The sequence below is a fragment of the Littorina saxatilis genome, linkage group LG2 (genome assembly GCF_037325665.1).
Source record: "Littorina saxatilis isolate snail1 linkage group LG2, US_GU_Lsax_2.0, whole genome shotgun sequence".
Classification (NCBI taxonomy): domain Eukaryota; kingdom Metazoa; phylum Mollusca; class Gastropoda; order Littorinimorpha; family Littorinidae; genus Littorina; species Littorina saxatilis.
This window is the reverse complement of record NC_090246.1, coordinates 33,766,438-33,790,828: the sequence shown is the minus strand read 5'-3', so window position 1 is coordinate 33,790,828 and position 24,391 is coordinate 33,766,438. Positions and strand designations below refer to the sequence as shown.

Sequence of the window (24,391 nt, the reverse complement as noted above, 5' to 3'; positions counted from 1 at the left end):
CGCCGCTAGTGCAAAAGGCAGTGAAAGTGACGAGCCTGTTTGGCGCGGCAGCGGTTGCGCTGTGCTTCATAGCACGCTTTACTGTACCTCTCTTCGTTTTAACTTTCTGAGCGTGTTTTTAATCCAAACATATCATATCTATATGTTTTTGGAATCAGGAACCGACAAGGAATAAGATGAAATAGTTTTTAAATCGATTTCGGAAATTTAATTTTGATCATAATTTTTATATTTTTAATTTTCAGAGATTGTTTTTAATCCAAATATAACATATGTATATGTTTTTGGAATCAGAAAATGACGAAGAATAAGATGAAATTGTTTTTGGATCGTTTAATAAAAAAATAATGTTAATTACAAGTTTCCGATTTTTAATGACCAAACTCACTCATTAGCTTTTAAGCCACCAAGCTGAAATGCAATACCAAACCCCGGCCTTTGTCGAAGATTGCTTTGCCAAAATTTCAATCAATTTGATTGAAAAATGAGGGTGTGACAGTGCCGCCTCAACTTTTACAAAAAGCCGGATATGACGTCATCAAAGATATCGAAAAAATGAAAAAAATGTCCGGGGATATCATACCCAAGAACTCTCATGTCAAATTTCATAAAGATCGGCTAAGTAGTTTAGTCTGAATCGCTCTACACACACACACAGACACACACACAGACACACACACACACACCACGACCCTCGTCTCGATTCCCCCCTCTATGTTAAAACATTTAGTCAAAACTTGACTAAATGTAAAAAAGAATAAGAAGACAACAACAACAACAACAACAAAAGTTCAAGTAACAACTCTAATTAGGTACTGAACACTAATAAGGAACCTTCCTTCTCATGGTAGCCAACAACAACAACAACAACAAAAGTTCAAGTAACAACACTAATTAGGTACTGAACACTAATAAGGAACCTTCCTTCTCATGGTAGCCAACAACAACAACAACAACAACAACAAAAGTTCAAGTAACAACACTAATTAGGTACTGAACACTAATAAGGAACCTTCCTTCTCATGGTAGCCAACAACAACAACAACAACAACAACAAAAGTTCAAGTAACAACACTAATTAGGTACTGAACATTAATAAGGAACCTTCCTTCTCATGGTAGTCAACAACAACAACAACAACAAAAGTTCAAGTAACAACACTAATTAGGTACTGAACACTAATAAGGAACCTTCCTTCTCATGGTAGCCCATCTTGTCAGCCACCACAGCTATGCCCAGGTTTTGACATGGGGTAAGAAAACGTTCCAACTTGAACACATTCCACAACTGAAATCGACAGCCTCGCTGCTTTCTGTGAAGAGTGGGGATGCTTTGTTGGCTTAATTGTGTAACTTACACCAAAGTCAGTTTGAAAAATGAATTAAAAAAAAACAAAAAAACAATCTACCATGCCCAGAAGGCAGTCATGCTTAAGATTTGTCGTCTGTGTCCATGTGGAAGGGTACTCTTGTACCACGTGCAAGCCTGGACAGATCTGAGATGGTTTACATCATCGCTTTCAGCATAGACCTATATTATATATAGGTCCCTGCTTTCAGGGAAGGTATGCATCTTGAAAAAACCCATCAGGTCGTCCTATTTACATTTTGTGGTAAGAAACCATGTGTTTCCAGCTGAAAATGAAAGGCATAGTCGGCGTCCTCCCCGTGAGAACAGTTCGGCTCACCATCTCAGATCTGGACAGTCGCTTGCATAGGTCATGCACAACCCTCCGCCTGGACACATACCGAAAATCAACAGCCATGGAGCTCCTTGTGCATAGCTACAATTTGTTAATGAAAATCGACAGATTGCCACTATCGCTATCAATCAATCAATCAATATGAGGCTTATATCGCGCGTATTCCGTGGGTACAGTTCTAAGCGCAGGGATTTTTTGTTTACTTTTGTTTTTAATGCAGTTTATATCGCGCACATAATTATTCAATGCCGTGTGAGATGGAATTTGTTTTACACAATACATCACGCATTCACATCGCCCAGCAGATCGCAGCCATTTCGGCGCATATCCTACTTTTCACGGCCTATTATTCTAAGTCACACGGGTATTTTGGTGGACATTTTTATCTATGCCTATACAATTTTGCCAGGAAAGACCCTTTTGTCAATCGTGGGATCTTTAACGTGCACACCCCAATGTAGTGTACAACGAAGGGACCTCGATTTTTCGTCTCATCCGAAAAACTAGCACTTGAACCCACCACCAAGGTTAGGAAAGGGGGGGGAGAAAATTGCTAACGCCCTGACCCAGGGTCGAACTCGCAACCTCTCGCTTCCGAGCGCAAGTGCGCTTACCACTCGGCCACGCTAGTAAGTTAGAAAATAATTTATAAACAAAAACCCACTCTGCACAGAAAGCACACTGGTTGTTCATTTTTAGTATTTTTTGGCGTTCAAGTTGAAGTCAGATTTTTATCCCATGTAAAACCCGGCCAGGTCTCAGATGGATTATATCATCGTTTTCAGGGGTAAGGAAGGTAGGTATCTTTAAGAAACACCAGGTTCTAGCTTTATCCTAAAAATAAAATTCCAAAACAATTCCAGCTGAACACAACGATCGTCTTGTGAAAATCATGCTGGCCGCAGGATACACACCTTCCTGCCTTCCTGAGGTCTTGGTCAACATCCAGGCACAATAGCTTGGAGTCCAAGATACTGACGTCACCTGGATCTTCCGTCAGCCATCCCGGACACCCGGCGGTTATCAGTGGTTTTCTCTGCAAGACAAGAGTTTCAACAAAATACAACTGTTACTTTTGTGTCTCCCTCATTGTACAATGTACTAAGTGTTGTTTGTTTGTCGTTCGTTTACACTGGAAGCGCGATTGTCCGACGTCATACAGAATGTCCACAATGTCTGACTTCTAAGCCTTATTTTTTTTTTTATATTGCACCATTAATGAATACATGAATTCATCTCTCGAGGTAAGATATAGATGGCGTTCTTAAATCGCTGTGTCTGTATGAACGCTGTTCAAACTCAAGTGTCCGAATCAGAAACCGGTTTTCTTAGATATTAAAGGTAGTCTGCATTTCGTCGTCGTCCTGGAATGTTGGCGAAACTCGATTCTTGGCGATTTTGATGTTTTTGTGCTATAGACTAAGTAAATCATTCTCAATGAGAAATATTCTCTAAAATACGATGGACAATACATCATTTTAACATTCTTTTATTGTTCTATCCATACCAGGTACAAATACAAACACTATTTCATAACAAGAAGAGCAAACGCTCGATCGAGTCACTTTCGCAGTTCTGAATATTATATGAGGCATCAGATGGACAGGAAGAAATTGCTATTCACAACACAATGAGTCACGTTCACATAAAATTTGAGCCCGGTCACTTTTATAGTTTCCGAGAAAAGCCCAACGTTAAGTTGTGTGTTGCCGAACAGAAAAGGCTAGTTATCTCCCTTGTTTTTCTGATAACGTTCGTAAAAGGCTACAGATGTAAATACTTTGATGTAAAGAATAATCCTACAAAGTTTCAATCACATCCGATGAACTTTGTCAAAGATATAAAATGTCTAATTTTTCCTTTGACGCTGACCTGTGACCTTGAAAAAGGTCAAAGGTCAACGAAACCATCGTTAAAGTGTAGAGGTCATTGGAGGTCACGACTAAACAAAATATGAGCCCGATCGCTTTGATAGTTTCCGAGAAAAGTCCAACGTTAAGGTGGTGTCTACGGACGGCCGGCCGGACAGACTAACACTGACCGATTACATAGAGTCACTTTTTCTCAAGTGACTCAATAAAAATAACCCGTTTTGGCCTTCTGCGGAAAAGCTGTCTAACATGAGTTACGCCAAAATCCCACGACCACGTCGATTTTCAAATATTGTCTTGCCTACAGAATTCTCAAATTGTACACACAACTAATTTGTGAATCCACGTGATGAAATATAATTTACGACAGGTAATAGTCTCTGTTGATGTGGTTCAAGTTCAACCGGCGTTTGAATTATTCAGAATAATTTTAGTTGTTTATAGCTTCACGAATACTCAATCCAGGTGGCGTTTGGATGTTTAACTTTGGGGGATATGTTTTAACTGTGGGCGACATACATAATGCTGTACTTTGTTAAAACATATTTTCATTCTGTAACTCTAGCGACATATATGTGCTACAAAGTCACGTTGCACAACAAGCTATGCTTATATAAGAGCGCGGTCTTGTATTTAAATGCGAACAAGAATGACTTATCCGCGCAGTTCTACCCGTGTAAACGATTCGGCTCATCATCTCTACCCGTGTAAACGATTCGGCTCATCATCTCTACCCGTGTAAACGATTCGGCTCATCATCTCTACCCGTGTAAACGATTCGGCTCATCATCTCTACCCGTGTAAACGATTCGGCTCATCATCTCTACCCGTGTAAACGATTCGGCTCATCATCTCTACCCGTGTAAACGATTCGGCTCATCATCTCTGATCTGGCCAGGCTTTTACGTGGAGCAGGCCATAATATTGGAGTAGAGGTCCTTTGTTGCTGCCCTACATGCCAACCGGCATAATGGGCAGTAAGAAGGCCATAATATTATAACAAAAATCGTTAGCCTTGATGCTCTATGTGTTTGATGCGATTTGCTTTATGATTCGGCTCATCATCTCAGATCTGGAAAGGCTTTTACGTGAAACAGGCCATAATTATATCAAGAATCAATCATCTTGAAGCTTTCAATGCTTGAAACGATTTGCTTTATGAAATAATTTCTTGAAAGTCACGAGTTTCAACCTGCTAAATTAATTCATCCAACAATTCCTACTCTTCTTAGGAAGTGGAGGGACTGTCTGATTCCACGTACACACCCGAGCAGATCTGACACAGTGAACAGAATGGGCGGTTCTGGTGAGGTTATGCCCCTTCTTTCTTTCGGCTGGTAACAGGCGGAACCTCGCGGCAAGATCACACGAGAAAGGAAAAAAACGTACATTGGTCCCAAATCAGGGCCGGACCCAGGGGGGGGGGGGGGGGGGGGGGGGGGGTTCCAGGGGTTCCGGAACCCCACCCCTGGAAAAAGCATGTACCTTGCTTTGACTTTTACTAGTTTTAGCACCAAAACAATGCTGCTCTTAACCCTCAAAACAAGAGGCGAAGCCTTCAAGGCTCACGTAAGAAATAGACAAACAGTAACACAAACTCAATCACTCCGTCACACATACACACCCACACACACAGTAAGCTTAGGTGACACTGTGCAAGAAAGAGAGACACTAGATCTAGATCTGTCTGTCTGCATGTAGCCTACTTACAGGGACACGACTGCCAAATAGTCTCGGCCCGCTCAAAATAACAATGACCGAGACCACACACACCACGCGAGAGAGAAAGACTACAGGGAGGCATGCCGTCATGATGCAGGGATCGCGCTAGCTTTTTAAAAAACGCGTAAGTCATACGCAACGAAACGAAAAAAACGCGTCACGGACCAATATTTTTGCGTACTACGAAAACACGTACAGACACAAACAAAACACGCACGAAAGACTCAAAGACACTCCTTACCTAAATACGGCGAGTTTTCCTGTCGAACTCCGCGCACGCCTGTCGAATAACACCCCTGCTGTCTCCAACCTTCGGGCCTTGCGAGTTTGTTTCCCGCTCTAATACGACTAGACACACTTTCCGCCTTTTGGAAGCGCGAGATGGGAGAGCAGCTAATGTCTGTTTCATTATCCGACAAGACATTATCTGGTAATACCCTCGTTACGTTCGTTTGCGATACTTCGATGCAAAAAGAAACGGACTTTAGTTTTGACGCGCAGATTTCATGTGTGTCGTCACTTCTCGAGCCCTATAGTCAGTTTCAGGATCGGGTGATTATTAAGTCAGAGCAAAAGCGCTGCGTGAAGACAAGAAAAAGTTACAATATTTTTGCGTATGGCTGACGCGGCGCGGCGAAAAAAACGCGTCAGCGACTTTTAAAATGCGTCAAATACGCAAAAATCGTGCGTAAACGCGATCCCTGATGATGCATTAATTGACGTCAAACACTTTTGACCGTGACGTAATCTTATGCGAGCTTTATCCATAGTCTTGGATAACCACTCACACATAGACTCGGAAATGTTAAAGTTTCTACCACAGACATACACACACACACATGCACGCACAAACGCACAGACAGACAAAGTTACGATCGCATAGGCTACACTTCGTGATCCAACAAGGCCCAGAATGCACCAGATTGCACAGATTTTAACCGTTTTTCAAACAATTTCCGGGGGAGCATGCCCCCGGACCCCCCTAGTGATTTGCCCCCCCAAAAAGGAGGAACCCCCCCATACAACTCATTTGGTCCGGCCCTGCAAATAACATGTCGCTTTGGTTTCAGTTCGTGTGTAAGTCGTGCATTTTATACGGTAAAACGACAATGGTAACAGGCGGATCACAGGAGTTGTCTTGCGTTATCACCCCAGAAGCGGTCATTGCTTTCACGGGAAGGACTTTGCCTTTAATTGGTTGAAATTGGTGCTGAAATGATAATGCAAAACATTTATCTTTGGCACGATGACCTTGCATGGTAGCCCGCCGGGAGACCTCGGTGATGTGAAATTCATAAACGAGAATTGTGTGTTAAGGTGATCTGAAGTGCCCTTCATATTGGAGAATTAAAACCATCTTACCATTAAAGATATAGTGTCCACGCCACCATTTTGGAGAGTTTTCTGCCGAATTCGGCCGATTTGAAGAATTTGGGGAATCTAGTGTACCTTAATTAAAACGCACCTGGCCTGGTTTGCTCAATAAAGCACCACATATGCTAAATAATTAAATCAAAAAGAGTAAATTGGCATTTTGACGTCGGCGCTCTCCAGTTTTAATACTCATATGATCAGACTAATAAATTACCCTTACCAAAACAAATGCTTTACTCACAGGTTGTGGAGGCCTGTTGCTTTCAGAATTCCAGGACATTGACAGGGAATGTTCCGCAGAGCAGCTCCTGCTGGACTGGTCAGGTGAAGCCTTTCTCTCTCTTGATGCCTTTCTTTCCCGATGCCTTTTCGTTAGAACTTTGTTGATACATCTGCCAGTAAAGTTTTGATTGAGTTCAGCGCAAAGGTTGGTCTGCGGTTTTCGGTACAAAGGTCAGCCAGCTTAAACAAGGGACTCACCCTCGAAGAGTCAAAGGTTTCCTTGTCCTCAACAAAGATAAAAATAGTCATCTCTCTCTCTCTCTCTCTCTCTCTCTCTCTCTCCCTCTCTCTCTCTCTCTCTCTCTCTCCCCCCCCCACCCCCAGTCTCTCCAATGCGGCCATTGATCTTACATTTCATTAATATAGACTTGTTGTTTGTTTGTTTGCTTAACGCCCAGCCGACCACGAAGGGCCATATCAGGGCGGTGCTGCTTTGACATATAACATGCGCCACACACAAGACAGAAGTCGCAGCACAGGCTTCATCTCACCCAGTCACATTATTCTGACACCGGACCAACCAGTCCTAGCACTAACCCCATAATGCCAGACGCCAGGCGGAGCAGCCACTAGATTGCCAATTTTTAAAGTCTTAGGTATGACCCGGCCGGGGTTCGAACCCACGACCTCCCGGTCACAGGGCGGACACCTTACCACTAGGCCACCGTGCCGGTATCAATATAGACTATAAGGACCTAACATAAAACATTCGTGTGTTTGTTCTATTCATTCTTGTTTCTTATCTCAGTCCCCAGTGTTTTGTTTTTCAGATTGTTTTGGTGTAACTTCGCCTTCCGCTCATCTTACTTAGCCTTTCTCTCTCCGCTTCAATCTGCCTATCGTCCTCACCACTCCACCGAAACTGCCTTTCTCAAAATCACTAATGATCTCCTCCTTGCCACTGACCAAGCTGAAATCTCTGCCGTCGCTCTACTTGATCTATCAGCGGCCTTTGACACAGTCGACCACAACATCCTCCTTCAACGCCTTCAGCACACCTTTGGTATCCATAGCACAGCTCTTTCTTGGTTCTCTTCTATCTCACCGACCGCTACCAGACTGTTTCGGTTGACAAACTGAACTCTGATCCCATCAGGCTTGAGTGCGGAGTCCCTCAGGGCTCAGTCCTTGGGCCTGTACTATTTACTCTCTACACTCAACCTCTTGACCACATCCTTGACCGACACAACGTTCTCCGCCACTCTTTTGCCGACGACTCTCAACTTCACAACAGCTCTTCCCCTGACCAGTCTGAATCTCTTCTTTCCTCTATCTCTGACACTATCACTGACGTGCAGACTTGGATGACAGAAAACAAACTTCAGCTCAATAGCAACAAAACTGAAGCTATCCTAATAGGCACTACATCCAAACTCTCCAAAGCCACTTCCGACTCTCTTCAACTCTCTGACTCTTCTGTCCCTCTGTCTTCTGCTGTCAAAAACCTCGGAGTAACTCTAGACAACACCCTTTCCATGAAACAACACATCTCTTCTGTCTATCGCCACTGCTACTTCCAACTCCGCCGCATCGCCACTATCCGCAAGTACCTCACCACAGATGCTACCGCCAAACTGGTCACTTCCACCATTCTCTCACGTCTTGACTATTGTAACTCTCTCTTGGCGGGTCTTCCCTCTTCTTCTATCTCTCGTCTCCAACGCATTCAAAATAGCTCTGCCCGTCTTGTCTTACGAAAGAAAAAGGGAGATCATATCACCCCCCTCCTAAATCAGCTCCACTGGTTGCCCGTTCCTGCCCGTATCACATACAAAATCAACACTCTCACCTACAAATGCCTCCATGGTCTCGCCCCTGCCTATCTGTCTGACTCTCTCTCTCTCTCTCTATGTCCCTTCACGAGCACTCAGATCATCTGCCGACTCCCTCAAGCTCAACATCCCCCACACCAAACTCAAAACAGCAGGTCAACGCTCATTTTCTTTCCAAGCACCTAGCCAATGGAACACACTACCTCTCCCCCTCCGTCAACAACAGTCCCTCGAATCATTCAAATCTGCACTCAAGACATTCCTTTTTTCCACATAATCCATGCATTCTACACTGCCCACCCCATCCCACCCTGAATAACTGTACATATTTTAATGGTTGATGGTGTGTGTGTGTTGGTGACTTTAAGTCTCCGTATGTGTGAATGAGTGTATGTGCGCCTTGAGTCGCCTGTTGGTGAGATATGTGCGCGTTATAAATATTCGTATTATTACACCCCCGGTATAGGGGTGTGTATAGGTTTCGCTCGATGTGTTTGTTTGTTTGTTTGTGTTCGCATATAGATCTCAAGAATGAACGGACCGATCGTCACCAAACTTGGTGAACAGGTTCTATACATTCCTGAGACGGTCCTTACAAAAATTGGGACCAGTCAAACACACGGTTAGGGAGTTATTGGTGGATTAATATTATACAAGGACTTATAGAGGAACATCTTAAAGTGTAACTAAACAAGCAAAAAGGAAAAACGTCGTTCAGCAACCTTTACACTTTGATATGAAGAAGGGCCTCATATACTGTCGAACTGCGAAAAAAAATTTTTTTTCTCTCACTCGGACACTGTTTGACGGACATGTGAAGTGCGCGCCAGGAACGACAATCTTGTTAGTTTACCTGATTAATGCCCTTAATTTTTGGTTCTGGTACTTTCAGTTCCGGCTGTTGTCATCAATCTACCAAAATAAAAGATCAAACGGAGTTTTCGATTTTTATTTCATGGTTCAGAAAAATATTGCTTATTTTCTGAAGTCAACCGTTTTAGCGAATCTTTCTTTGATTCTTAAAAGTCATTTCAGATTTTTGAAAAATAGTTAACGGTTAGTAATTACCAATACATCGTAAACAAACATATCGATTGGTTTTGGTAAGAAGACACAAGTGCGATGAATGTGGTACCAGTATTTTTGTGGTAAGTAAGGATGCATTTCTTTGCTGTAAGCACATTTACAATGCACATTTAATCTGTTTAGCAACATAAACGAAAGCATGGTACAGTGCCGCTTGTTTGTGGTCTATCTTTTCGCGGCAGATGCGTAACAATTAGGGTCTCAGTTGGAAAAAGCTGCTCGGAACCAGAGCAGATTTGGCTTGGGTTCTTTGAGTGTGAATGATCGACGAGTGGCTTGACATTTTTAACGAATCATTACTGTAGCCTACTTGAAACCATCATCTGTTTCTGAATTTGTCATCAGTTATGATTGAGCAGTCTCATAGGAATCGTCCATAAAATGTTAAACCGAAAAAGGGCAGACGATTCTGAATCACACAGGCTGCTGTGCAAAATCAGATCTAAAACGATATTTTGAACTGCGACGTCTGCGTAAATGCCCTGTAACAAAATACCTTGTCCTGGTCATGTGTATACACATCAGCTTCTATTGGGAAGATCAGTATTTTATATTAATCACAAATACAAGATTAGAAATAGTTCTGAAGATCGCCTTTGATTTCAGTTTCAGCGGCAAACTAGCAGATCTGTCCAAACCGGCATCGTTTCATGGTTGAAACTTGAATAATCCCAAATAGATCTGAGTGGGGGTAAGTTTATAGTATTTCAATTTTTTACGGCAGTTTTATTTAAAGATAGTGTAGTGGATGTCTCTGGTGAAGACTACAGTTATATGAATTTTTTTGTTGTAATATTAAAATGATTGTTCTTTATTTACACAATTGAATAATTTGTATTTATTTGTTTGCAGATGACGGCATACTGAGTGCTCCAAGAACATACGCCTGCTGGCATTTTGTGTCTTTTCTGAAGACGTCGAGGCAAGCAGAAGTCACGGTCATGGCCACACACACACAATGACATGAACAAGAAATGATATTTTTTCATGGGCATATCCAGTATTAAAACTTTATTACCATGCAAACGCAACGATAAGAATTTAGAGAAGGTCATCGGTCACACACACACACACACACTGGGCGGATCCGGCCTTTGTATTCTAAGTGACGATTTTGGAAAGAAGTTGGCTAATTAGTTTGCTCAGGTTGCGCCAGATCTATCAGTTGTCCTTGTTGTGATTCAAATTTTTCTTCTTAATATATTTACTTTTTTGGAAGGTGTATTAGGGGATGTTTCTTGGCTCGGATTGATCCATTTTCCTTGTTTTTATCAACATTTGTCGGACCCCCCACCCCCCCAAGGAGGTTGAACGCTTCGCGTCTTCAACTAAACGCTTCGCGTCGTCAAATTGTCCCTAAAAGAAATTTGGAATCTCCCCCTTAAAAATGATGTGATCCGCCCCTGCACACACACAAACACACACAAATAGGGAAGTAATAAATGGATACAGTTTTTCTTTATTTAAATTACAATCAGATGTGGTCGTAGAACAGGCACTGTAAACAAAACCTAGCATGATATACCACTTGTGTGATGTTTCGGTCAATATCTTTATTTTCCTTTCAGAAATACATTGGCGTTTTGAATGTCAAGGGAAGTGATACAAATGCTGCAGCGGGCTATCAAAAACGCGAAGGCAAACAAGGTAAATACCTACTTCTGACATTAGTTTACTTATTAACTCTTTCTATACTGGCCATTATCTCCCCAGTCTCTCCCCAGAAACTGGCCATTTGCATGGGTTTGCAAAAAAATTCTCAAAAATAAACAAAACAAGATGCAGCCTTCAAACTCATAGGTTTTATTGTGAATATATTGCTAAAACAAATGCCAAAGTTTGGTTTCATTGTTGTGAAAAAAAATAGAAATATGATGTCCAGAATTTATGGGTATATTTTACGCAATACGAACAAGGGGGTATGTATTTTGACTTGGAAGCATTTTTTCTTATGAAGGCTCTGTTTGCAACAAAACTGTTTCTGTTTACTTGTATGAAGATTGTGCTTACACAAAAACATAACAAATACAAACTGATTTTCCATTTGGTGGTCATGTAAGCATTGTGAACATGTCCGAAAAATCTGATCACACACCATGTGGTCGACATGCAGACCTGAACGGCCAGTGTATGGTGGCAGAGTTGGAAAATAGGAAAAGATGCCAATCCTTCATCAAAAACCGAAGAAAATCGTCATTGTAATAAGTTTGCTTTATTCTAAATCAAACGACTAGGATAGATGACAGACACAACGACAAACACATTCAATTCTATGTAAAACATACACAATGCTCACGTTAACAAGCTGGCCATAACAATGTGCCCATCGTGCATGAAGTGTGGCTTTGGTCGGATCAGTAGCCGTGCTTTGTCTGCGATACTAAACATGAAATTTTGTTAAAGCGACGATTTAGCAATGTTGTTGTTGCTGCTGCTGCTGTCTGTTCTTGTCACGACATCTCGTTTTTTTCCCTCCTGATTCTCAATCTGAGAAGAAGCTGTTTAATTGTGATATCAGGCCTAACCCCTGATTTTCACTTGGAGCATTCTCAAAGAAACTTAGCGTATGTTAAGAAAAATGAGTGTTCTCCACACTTTGTCTTTTGTTGTTCGTTGTCGTTGCATGTCTACTGTTCCACAGCCACCTACTATAGCTGATGGGGTATATGTCGACCAAAAGAATGGGATTCACTGTAGGTCGAGTTCCTGTAGGTGGATTCTCTGTATACCTAAGACTTTAAAATTGGCAATCTTGTATACAGGGAATACCACAGGGTGTAGTTCCTGTAGCGTTTTGCTAATATCAATGAAAGTCACGTGATGCTTAGCGACATCGTTAGAATTTGATGTTTTTCGATCTTTTTTTTGATATTTCTTAGAAATTCGAGTATGGTTTGCAAGTTTTATTGAAAAACTGCACCCTGTGGGATTCCCTGTATACTAGATTGCCAATTTTTAAGTCTTAGGTATACAGGGAATCCATCTACAGGAACTCGACCTACAGAGAATACCACTCTTTTGGTCGACATAGACCCCATCAGCCCTACTATAAGTGCAAGTGTTAAATGACGTATTCAGGCATGAAAATTCTCCGTATTTTCCGTATTTCTGAAAAGAATAAACCGTATTTTTTTTTATTTTCCGTATTTTTCCTTTTTTAAAAAATTTTTTTTAATTTTTTTTAATTTTTAAAAAAAGTGTTTTTTTTTTTTTTAATTTTTTAATTTTTTTTTTCTTTTTTTCCTAGTCATAGTTATAGTAAAATAGTTTTGGGGCCATGTTTGAATCCAATTTTAAGGCTCAGATAGCCCCAGATTGCACCAAATTGAAGTCTTGGCGCTTCGCGCCTGCAAAACTTGGCGCTACGCGCCTTCGAATTTTGTTTTCAGTATTTTGTTTTCTTCAGTTTTCATGCCTGGTATTTCCACAAAAGACTGCTTGCAGAGAATCATGTGATGCCAATGACAGGTAAGGACATGTGGTAATACATACTACGTTTTGGAACCAGGGGAAATGCAGCACAAATTATTTATCAACCAAATGGATTGACTTGTGCACCACGACAAAAGTTTTCTTTGATCCATAAAAGGTCTTTTGCCAGAAAAATTGCTCTGAACATCAAGTACCCTGCAAGGTGTCACACATTTACATTATTGAAATAAAAAGAAAACACACCAGTAACCAGGTTAGGTACGTTAATATCTATAATCAATATCTCGGCACGTTACTGCCTTCTTCGGGATGGTAAGCTGAACATTATTGAACAAAATAATCGGTTTAGATTGTATACTTTGATTCCTGAACGAAGAAGCAGAGGTACCGTACTGCATACAACTAGGACTGTAATATCAGCTTTTGCCTGAAACACACACACATACACTTATAAAATTAATGCAATGTCATTGTATGAAGCCAGAACAATCACTAACTTACATAGTTGGTCACACAATTACCCATCACTGAACAATAAATCGAAGTCGGGTGGATTCAATGACTAAAGCAGTAAAGGCTTTGAAAAAACCCTCATCACAAAACATCCCCCCCCCCCCCCCCTCCCAAAAGAAAAAAAATTAAATAAATAAATGAAATAAAACAGGTTGTGTATATAGCGCAGTAAACACCATGCAGGTACAAGCAAAGATTTGACAGTGATTATCCTTGTTTTATATAGCACATATTTTCTAGTTTTGATCTCTCTCTCTCTCTCTCTCTCTCTCTCTCTCTCTCTCTCTCTCTCTCTCTCTCTCTCTCTCTCTCTCTCTGGAAAGTAATTTATTGACCTGTGGGTTATTTGCGTTTGTATACACATTGGTGATTCGTAAACTATGTTGAAAGAGATTGTCAAACAATATATGGGGTGTCTTAAAAAAAATGTATATCAACAAAATCTGTCATTATTATCAGGCACACGGTTTTAACAAAGCTATGTCACGGAATGCAACATAAGTGGCTTAAAAAGTCGTGTTTTTGTGTGTGCAGGATATTCGCTAGGACAGGACCTCAAGCTGAACCAGCACAACAGCGATGCATTCTTCCATGGCTTCCACAAAAGTCTTTCACCTATAGCGGGCATTGCATACAGATAAATTCTTTAGACCAATTATACCTCTGTTCCCATGTTAAACATGGAATAATTCTGGACAAATGCGAGGACGTTAGCTTTTTTTTATTTTATTTTTTTTATCATTTTACTTATCATTAAAACTTGTTTAGATTTCGATTCGTAAACCATTTACAGTAATCCTTTGTTTTTTTTAACTTTGTTCATCTTACCACAGTCACTTCGTTGTTTAGATTTATCATTAAATTTATTACCATTATGCAGGAAAAATGTAGAATAAAACCAGGAGAGCTTTCGGTAGAAGATATTTCCTGTGTCAAAAGTTTTTTTTTATTTTTTGTTTTTTTTGGTTTAAACATAAGTTTATTTTAACAAGGGTTACAATCATGACATGTATACAAAGTTCACAGAAACAGCAACAAGCTAGAAGCTTATAGTGGTGTTCCTGCATGACAGTACAACATAAGGCGGTAACGGGTGAAAAATTTGTCTCAATAAACCAAATCTATTAATAACGTAATGAACGTTGCATAATGATTATAAAGAAAGACAGTAAAGGAAGGAAGGAGGGAAAGAAGATGAATAAAAGAAGAGGGATGGGTAGGAGATGTGCAGAAGTTAAAGTTGTTGTCCGGCTTGTAGAGCATTTATTCTGACTTGCCCAAAGCGGCCTGAACGTTCAATGAACGAGTGTACGGTGGAAAAATTTTTCCTGTTCAAATCTAAAGAATACTGTCTGTCTCCGTTTAAAAGGTGGGGGAGGTGAATTGTGTGATTAGGGAGGGTATGTATAGTTTCTTGACGTGCTTCGCGATAATTTGGACAATCGAATATGAAGTGTTGTACGGATTCGGACGGGAATCCACAGTCACAAGATGCATCTGTAGCAACGTGACGTCTCACTAGATCGTTATTGAGATCACTTATATATAACCTGAGCTTACAGTGAATTATTTGTGACATGCGATCTCCAGAATAAAAATAACACGGCGGACTTAAATCGTTTTTTGACAAAAAGTGCTTAAATTCACTTAGGGAATCACTAAGTTTTATATAGTCTGGTAAAGAATTCCAGAGTTGTGTAGTAGATGGGAGAAATGAGTTTCTATATAATTCAGTTTTAAACGATGGAACTTTCCTGTCTAGAGGTCTGCGCCGGTGATATGGGTTATTAGTTGATATCAATGGTGGCAATATCGCTAATAAGTAGTTTGGCACCTTGCGGTGAACGATCTTGTGAAATAATATCAATTTATGACGTTTTCGCCTCTCTAGTAATGAAATAAAGCCTGACTCATCGTACAATTTTTGATGGCTTGTACCGCGGACTGCTCCAACAATTGTTCGAATTGCATCTAAGTGAATACTTTCGAGCTCGGTGGCTAACTCCTTTGGGCAGTTGTCCCAGAGAACATCAGCATAATCAAAATGTGGCAATATGAAGGATTTATACATTGTTTCTAAAGCTTTTCTGCCTAGTCTATATTTATAAGATCGTAAGCAAGCTACTAGCGTACGGCATTTTGCTATAACAGATTTAATATGTAACTCCCACTTACCGTTATTCTGAATAATAATACCAAGATGTTTATGACTTTCAGTTTCTTGTAAAATTGTGCCACCGAAGTTTAAAGGGATGTAATCTGGATTCCTTTTCCTGCTTATATTCAGAAGTTTTGTTTTACTTTGTGTCAAAAGTTAATGCTTATTCTGATTGATGGGTGCTCCAAACTAAGTTATTTTGACTGCCTTATTCGAATTCATTTCCAAGACAGGGCTGAGAAGTGGAGAAGCTTAGGAGAATATCGTAAAAATTGTCTGGGTGTTTATGCAAAACTTTCGAATATGTCAGATTTTACTTTAGAGATTTTAAATACTGTTAACTGACAGAAATGCTATAACTTCTACACCAATTGACTGGATAACTTCATATTCAGCATACTTAAACTTGATTTTATGCATGTGCAGTTCACAAAGTGGCAAATTTTTAGGTTAAATTATCTAACTTTTGCATCACCAATGACACCAACGCTTTCGTGTCTGAGGATTGCCCTGAACCTAGCTGTAACTGCATGCTTTCTTCAGGTCATCGATAGCCTGGGGGTTGAAGGGGATGTTTTTACATACTCAGACATTCAAAATAATCAAAAAGGTAAAAGCCTGAAGGGTTTAAATTAGGTAAAAATGGCTACCGCTCAATGTCAAAACTCGTTCTGTTTAGTCGACCCCCGAATTTGGAGAAAAAAATTAAAATTGCACAAAACGTCAGATCATTCAATTTACAAAATTGCCACTTACTGGAAAGGCAGAACATAAACTGAAGATAATGAATACCATATATAAAATAATTGGTTCAACAGATGCAGAAGTAATTTGTATGGTTGTGGGTGTCCTTTTTAGGGGGGTCAACCCTGTAGAAGAGACGATTTTCTTTAATTATCAATCCGTAATATATTGTTTGTTATGCATACAAGATTAACATTGACAAATACTTCAACACTCCTCATTGATCTTAAGAAATGTTGTGGTTTTTTTTGTTACTGACTGATTCACTTTCTATTCACTTTACTCTACACAAGTCACGACAAGAAAAGCAAGGGAGGTAATTTCTTCGGAAGAGGTAATTCTCTCCCCTCAGAACGATTGTTGTAGTTTGTTTGATTTTGTTCCCTTCTAATAAGTATTATTTAAAATAGATCTTTACATCTTGATGTGAAAGGCGCAGTACCCCCCTCCCCCCAGGATGTTAAATTCTAGGTTGTGTCCATGTAAAATCCTGATCCTAGTCAAGATCCGAGTTGGTTTTTCATGCAACTGTGCCTCTTTATGCCACTCAATTAGACATACTTTGCAATCCATAATTGCACGAAACTAAGTACAGGAAATACGTTGTTGTCGTGTTTTTAATATCACATAATGAAATAAAAAATGTCACAACTGGTTTCGTGTTGGGCTTTCTCTCTCTGTCTGAATCTCATAATTACTTACTTCTGAGGCCTGAAATGTGTTGCAGGCATTGTTCAGCTTACATTTATTGTTACAATTTTTGTGGATATGTTATTAAGTGTGTCTGTGTTTCTATCATTCGTTATCAGTGTGGTTAAAAAAAAAAGCACACGTCAAAGTAATTTACCCTTCATCATTATCAAAACATGCAGATACAGGTAATAAATATTTGTGATACTTTAAACAAATACAATGTTTGTTTGTTGCGTTTTTTCTTTTTTTCAGAGCAAACACACATCGTATTTGTTCAAACGTGTATATTCTGCACTTCCTAATACCCTGCATGGATCTCCAAATCAAGAATAATGAAAAGGCGTCTAATAGCCCTGCAGCACTCACACGAACATGATAGAAGCTTGCATGCATGCACCCAGGCTCGCTGTCTTCGGCTAAAAGAGCTTACCGTTGGATCTTCGCTCAGACAAATGTAGCTGTCTTGTCCACTTGCTCCTGTCGCATAGATCTGCAATGTGCAACATCATCTTTGATTAATAAGTCTGAGGCACAGACAAACACACACGCGCGCACATTTGCGAGAGAATGCACGTCAGTCTATTCAATCAAACAGTATAAAAACATACCACAGACGTGGTGGTGGGAACTGGACATTCGCCGTATAACAAAATCAAGAGATTCATTTGTGTGTGTATGTTTAATCAAAAGTTCATCTTGCGCACATTCAGTCTATATTGTAACAGGACCCATCCCGTAAAAACTTCGAACAGATCTATTAAATTCTGAAATCCTTGACAAGTTTTTTTTCAATCATCTGTATCTGACCGAAGTAAAAAAAATAAAAAAATCAGCCAGTACACGCATCTACCCCCTTACACGACAATACATATGTGGCGAAAAAAGGAATCGAGAGGGGGGGAACAAGGAATAAATTAGATCCAGAAATAATTCCACTTCATCATTCCAAAATTCAAGTGTGAAGTGATCAGATACTGTGGTAAAGATACGTGCTTAGTATCACAAATGAAAATACAAGCCCTAGGGTTTTAAATCAAGGAAACAATTAAAGTTAAGGAAAGATCAACAGAAATGTCGAGAACATGTAAAATATTGTACTTACAATCTGTTTCAGCATGCTCTTCGAATAATAATCTCCCAGTCAGCCTCGTGCTTACGACTTCGACAGGATGTTGCCTCTCACGCTGAGCCAGTACATTTGGAGTGAATTCAAAGGCCAGAGATGCAGTACAAGCACATTAGTTAGATCCAATTCATTTACATTGCTACCTTGCCCAATTTATGGCTATTTCTGTTGGTAACATCACACATGTGGCAAGCAGTGCTTGTTGCCGACTCTGCTGGGACAGGCAGCAGACGATTTTATTTATGAACCAAATTCTGATTGGTTAAAACATAAAACCGGAACTCAAAGTACCACTTGTTCTTTGGAAGTATCAAATCAAGAACAGATAAGCAGGTAAATCTGAAATGGGTTCAGCACTTTTAAAAAATCGTAGTAAATCAGAAAACACAGTAAACGTTGGAAAAATCGTCCAGTATCGCTTCTACAGGTCTATACTTGGACAAAACATAAAGCAATTCAGTAAAGCTGACACTTCAAAATGTCTGTTTAGTTACACTTTTGTTTGTTTTGTTTGGTCAAAGGGAAATAACCATTCTCACTCAGTCACTGCCACCAACTGAGAAGGTTATTTCCCTTTGACGGGGGTGTTTTTCCTACCTCGTAGGAATTTCTTGTTATTATTATTTTCCCTTCGTGTAGTATCTATAATCACGAGCTCCCCTTTCCTCCCAACAACGCTAACCCTCCGACTGAATGCACTATCAGAGTCCCTTGCCTGCATGTCGGGCATGAAAACAACAAAAGGGTTATCGTCACTTGACCTTGGTTTAGACCTCACCTTGCCACATTGCCCGTCAGAAGTTGAACGCTTGTCAAATCGCAGGAATTCCGCCGTTAGGCGTCAATAAAGTAGATCCCCTCTTCCTTTGCAGCATTCCTCTACCCATTTTAAGACTTTAGTTTGCAAGATTTTCTCTTCATAACCTCTGCAGACTTACCTCCATTTTAAGACTCAATCTTAAAGCCAGATACTAATTGGGCGAAGTCGACTTCGCGAAGTATACTTCACGAAGCTTGCTGCACATGCAAGTACCTTTGGCACTGAATTTTTCGTTGACTTCTCGAAGTCATCTTCATGCTCAAAGTTATAAGGAGAGCTTTTAGACATGATTTTCCCAGAATTGTTGCGGTCACAAAGGGGTGCCACTCTACGTTAACGTATAACACATGGGTCCCGTTTCCTCTTACATCTCGTAATTTCTCGTTTGAGATAATAAAGTATTATTGTATTGTATTGTATGTATTGTATTTTATTGTATTACCTGGTCTGCCTGACACGCTCCTTCGTCAAGCTCTTCGGACGGCAGAGCGGGGCCTTCACCGTGAGAGTCTGAGGGTGCTTCGCAACCCACTCCATCACGTTGTCCACGGATACTCTGGGCGAGCGCGGGCTGGACAGTGGCGAGGGGGTGTGCATCATCAGTTTTTCTTCACGGAGGCGGTGCAGGGTCTCCAGCTTGAGGTGGATGTGAGGCCTCAGTTCCCTGTCCACGGGAGACGGGTCTCTCGGGCTGGGCAAGGTATGCAGGTATTCCTTCAGGTCCACGCCTCTCAAGGGCCACATCCCACTGGGCGTGATGGAATTCGCTTTCTTGCGTTCCGGCGAAGGTGGGGTGGGAGTGTCGTGTCCATCCAGGAACTGACGGATGTGCAAGACTTTGCGCTTTCTGGGTGACTTTATTCTCGGGGAGGCGCTCGAGCTTCGAACGTTGGCCTCTTCTTCCTGTTGATGTATAGGCGGGAGACAGGGCTTCATGTTTTCATGGGATCCAAGAAACACGGGACTGGAAGAGGAAACCGTGCGGCCTTCGAGAGGAACTAGTGTCAAAGAATCAGACTTTTCAGCCGAGTGTCTACGGCTGGGTACGGGCGAGCGTTCGAAAGAGAGCATGGGAGCGTTTTCAGAGTCTCTGTGTGAGAGTAGATACGTGTTGCCCTCGATCAGCTCCAGGCTGCGAATTTGCACAGGGCTCTTGATGATGGGAGGGCAGAGTTTATGACAGGGTTCCATCACAGAAGGCGAGGGTGATCGTTCTGAGCGTTTTGAAGGCGGTCGACGCAGCTTGGTATGCATGCAAATCTCCACGTTCTGCTCTGCCGGAACGGCAGTCACAACGGAGTCGACACCGAGGACGCGCACGCCTTGCGTTTTGCTGATTGTAGCACCAGGTACTGTACCGGCACCCGAAAGGAATGGCAATAGTGACGTTCTCCGCGTTCGTTTTTTTCCCCGCTCGGTGCTCTTGTTCTTTGCTCCGTCTGGTCTGAGAAGTATATGATCCATTGAAGCAGTTATAATCACGACCGGAGTGCGCACCCTCTGTCGTTTTGGGTATAGCAGAGACTTCCCTGGTTTGGGCAGGTCAAGGTCGCGAAGTTGCAGCTTAGCGTCCTTCTCGTCGTCCGAATCGGAGTCAAGGCCGCCAGCAAGTTCCCCGAGTGAGGCAAGTGCGTGGACATCGCAAGAAATCTTTTTTGGAGAGAATGGGAAAGAGGTGGGCTGATCGGTCAGGTCCACTGCAGTAGGGCTGAGGTCAGATGTCTTGCGTACGAGAGAACGAAAAAATTTATCTTGGGAGCTTTGCCCTTCATGTAAGAACTCTGAAGGAACGGCGGAATTGACGGTGACTGAAATGCTGCTGCTTAGCTCTTCCTCGCTCTCCTCCTCTTCCTCCACACTCGACATTGACTCGCCCTCTTCGCAGTAATCTTCCTCTTCCTCTTCTTCGCCTTCCTCCTGTATTCTCTCCATGCAACCACTCGCCATGGATTGCTGCATCTTCATCCTCTTCTTCACGTGTCTTGAATGGAATAAATATTGAAGCGCTTCAGATATTGGTACACATCTGGACAGAGAGCGTGCGGGGGGTAGGGGGGGGGGAGAGAGAGAGAGAGAGAGAGAGACAGACAGACAGACAGACAGACAGGAGAGAGAGAAAGAGAGAGAGCGAGCCAGCAAGTCAGCCAGTCAGCCAGCCAGTCAGCCAGCCAGTCAGCCAGCCAGTCAGCCAGCCAGTCAGCCAGCCAGGGAGCCTGAATTTGCTGAACTGTAAATGAAATGCAAGTGATATGATTTACGACACGTTATTTATAAAACATGCCTGAAATGATGGTTGGAAAGTTTTGACAGGCAGGAGCCAGATCTTCTGTTGTTTTTGTAGCCAGCACATTTGGACCTTCAAATATTGTCAATCCAGGCACATAGGACCTATTCGTCTCTGAGCCTGGAAACTTTTCTTCTTCTTCTTCGTTCATGGGCTGAAACTCAGGGGAAGCATGCTGTGTATTTTTGTGTTTCTATAACCCACCGAACTCTGATATGGATTACAGGATCTTTTCCGTGCACACTTGGTCTTGTGCTTGCGTGTACACACGAAGGGGGATAAGGCACTAGCAGATCTGCACATAAGTTGACCTGGGAGATCGGAAAAATCTCCACCCTTAACCCACCAGGCGGCCGCGACCGGGATTTGAACTCACGACTTTCCGATTAGGAGGCCGATGTCTTATCCACTATTCCTCTGCGCCTGTCGAGCCTGGGAACAAAAATGAACTATATGTGCAATTAAAGGGATTATATTGGTATGGCCGTTTGTGGGGAGTTTCTGGAGCATTTGACGAATCTGCAGAACCCACTGTACCATAATCTAGACGTACACGGCACGATTTTTTCGAAAACGCAAAGTATGGCAATTACTGAAGTAAACCAAAATGAGTGAATGCGCTTCAGGGCACCGATTCTCCACAGTGTAGCCCAAAAGCACCTCCTGGTGGCAAGACGCAGGGTTTAGCCTGGGAGAAAAGGGCAATGGGACATTTGTCCCCCTCAACCAAATTCCGATGGGACATAGTCGAAGGCAAGAAGCGCCTGAGAGGCCTGCACGCGTTTTGTCCCAAGATGCAAAATGGTGCAATATGGTGCCATCTGAGAATTAGCCGCTATATTGTGTTATCTGTGTGTGTGTGTGTGTGTGTGTGTGTGTGTGTGTGTGTGTGTGTGTGTGTGTGTGGGAGTGTGTGTGTGGGAGTGTGTGTATGTGTCAGTGTGTGTGTGTGTGTGTGTGTGTGTGTAATCCGATGTAAAAAGTACATTTGGTGGCGCAGTGGTACGTAATCTCAATGCGCCCTTTGACGCACTGGGACATTTTAAGAACTAATGCGCAATTGGCGCAGGGCGCACTGGTAAATGAAACCCTGCAAGACGGCCTACTGTCTGTGACGCAGTTTCATAGCAACCGCTTCCCGTAGACAGACGAGGGAAGTAGCTCAGTGAAAGTAACCCAATCAAAACCTGAAAAAGTGTTCTTCTATTGTCTGTTTTACAATATTTAATTTAGATTTTCAGACGTTTCCTTTGGCAAATTTAAGCCAGTCCTGCTGCGCGGTATGATTACTAGAATCCTAAAACCTGGTTACTGTTCTGTTCTCTTTTTGTTTAAATGCGGAATCCCAAAGAATAACTTTGGAAGCGAAGTGAGGGCCCTTTTGTTCAGGTATTATCCCTCTCAACTCACTCACGATTCTTTGATGGCAAGGTGGAAAATAGTCTGCTCCTGCTGAATCCTGATTGCCTTCTCCACATTGTTGAGGCCAGCGAAGACAGAGTCGTAGTCTTTGATGCTGGCATTCTTCATGTGCTGGGCCAGCTCCTTTTTCTTCAATCCAACCTCATGTAGAATGCCTTCGACTTTTACTGTGCGGGGGTGGAAGAAAAGAGAGATTTCAATTGAAACACAGCCACAGACAAACAGACACAGACAGATCGACAGACAGATACACACGCCGAGTCACACACACACAAACACACATAAGCACGCACACACACACACACAAAAACACACACACACACACACACACACACACACACACACACACACACACACACACACACACACAGAGATAGATAGATAGAGATAGAGAGAGAGAGAGAGAGAGAGAGAGAGAGAGAGAGAGAGAGAGAGAGAGAGAGAGAGAGAGAGAGAGAGAGAGACAGAGAGAGAGAGAGACACAGAGAGAGAGAGAGAGAGAGACAGAGAGAGAGAGAGAGACAGAGAGAGAGAGAGAGAGAAAGAGAGAGAGACAGAGACAGAGAGAGAGACACAGACAGAGAGAGAGAGACAGAGAGAGAGAGAGAGATAGAGAGACAGAGAGAGAGAGACAGAGAGAGAGAGAGAGAGAGAGAGAGAGAGAGAGAGAGAGAGAGAGAGAGACTGAGAGACACACAGAGAAAGAGAGAGAGAGAGAGAGAGAGAGAGAGAGAGAGAGAGAGAGAGAGAGAGAGAGAGAGAGACTGACTGAGAGAGAAAGATCGAAAGCCTTGTTCTACTTCTCTATGCGTTTAACTGGAATTAACTCTTGTAACAAAACCAGACGACAGTTTTGAAGCAGATACCACCACTTCCGCTCAGAAAACTGCTCTAAACACAACCACAGCATCACCAAATCCAATGCGTACTGGCCAGGGCGTGTTTCAGTCGTAATTCGACATATGAATTGCTGAGCATCTTGATCTTCTGCTGTAAAAGGGCTGCCATATGTAAATAGTTGAATACTTGGTCCTGCAAACAAACCAAAAATCACACACGTTCAGTACAGACACACATAAACCAACCAACGACCCAACCAACCAACCAACCAACCAACAAACAACCTTTTTCAAAACAATGGATTCTTCATAGAATAATCTGTTACATTAAGTCAGGGGTAAACATCGTTTTGTAATTCTATTTTCTGACAGATGCACAGTCAGCCAGCCAGAGAAAGGAAGATAGGCGGGTAAGGAAACAGAACACGGGCAGACAGACACAACACAGCCAACCAGACAGACACAACACAGCCAACCAGACAGACACAACACAGCCAACCAGACAGACACAACACAGCCAACCAGACAGACACAACACAGCCAACCAGACA

At 41.9% G+C, this 24,391-nt stretch overlaps 1 protein-coding gene and 1 long non-coding RNA gene across 5 annotated transcripts in view; one reads left to right on the top strand and one right to left on the bottom strand.

Annotated features, from left to right (window-relative positions):
• The window catches only part of LOC138958806 (uncharacterized), a 46,705-nt gene that overhangs the window by 1,172 nt on the left and 21,142 nt on the right, over nt 1-24,391 (bottom strand). For all 4 annotated transcript variants that reach the window (XM_070330099.1, XM_070330098.1, XM_070330100.1 and 1 more), the window contains 5 exons: nt 23,931-24,033; nt 22,994-23,168; nt 19,738-21,276; nt 6,911-7,061; nt 2,617-2,738 (listed from right to left, as the gene is read on the bottom strand). In XM_070330099.1, the coding sequence (XP_070186200.1) occupies nt 2,617-2,738; nt 6,911-7,061; nt 19,738-21,276; nt 22,994-23,168; nt 23,931-24,033 (2,090 nt within the window). The remainder of the gene's footprint in view (nt 1-2,616; nt 2,739-6,910; nt 7,062-19,737; nt 21,277-22,993; nt 23,169-23,930; nt 24,034-24,391) is intronic.
• LOC138958805 (uncharacterized) lies at nt 11,291-16,047 on the top strand. Its single transcript, XR_011453516.1, has 3 exons — nt 11,291-11,456; nt 13,216-13,277; nt 14,289-16,047. It is a non-coding gene; the product is annotated as an uncharacterized lncRNA (long non-coding RNA).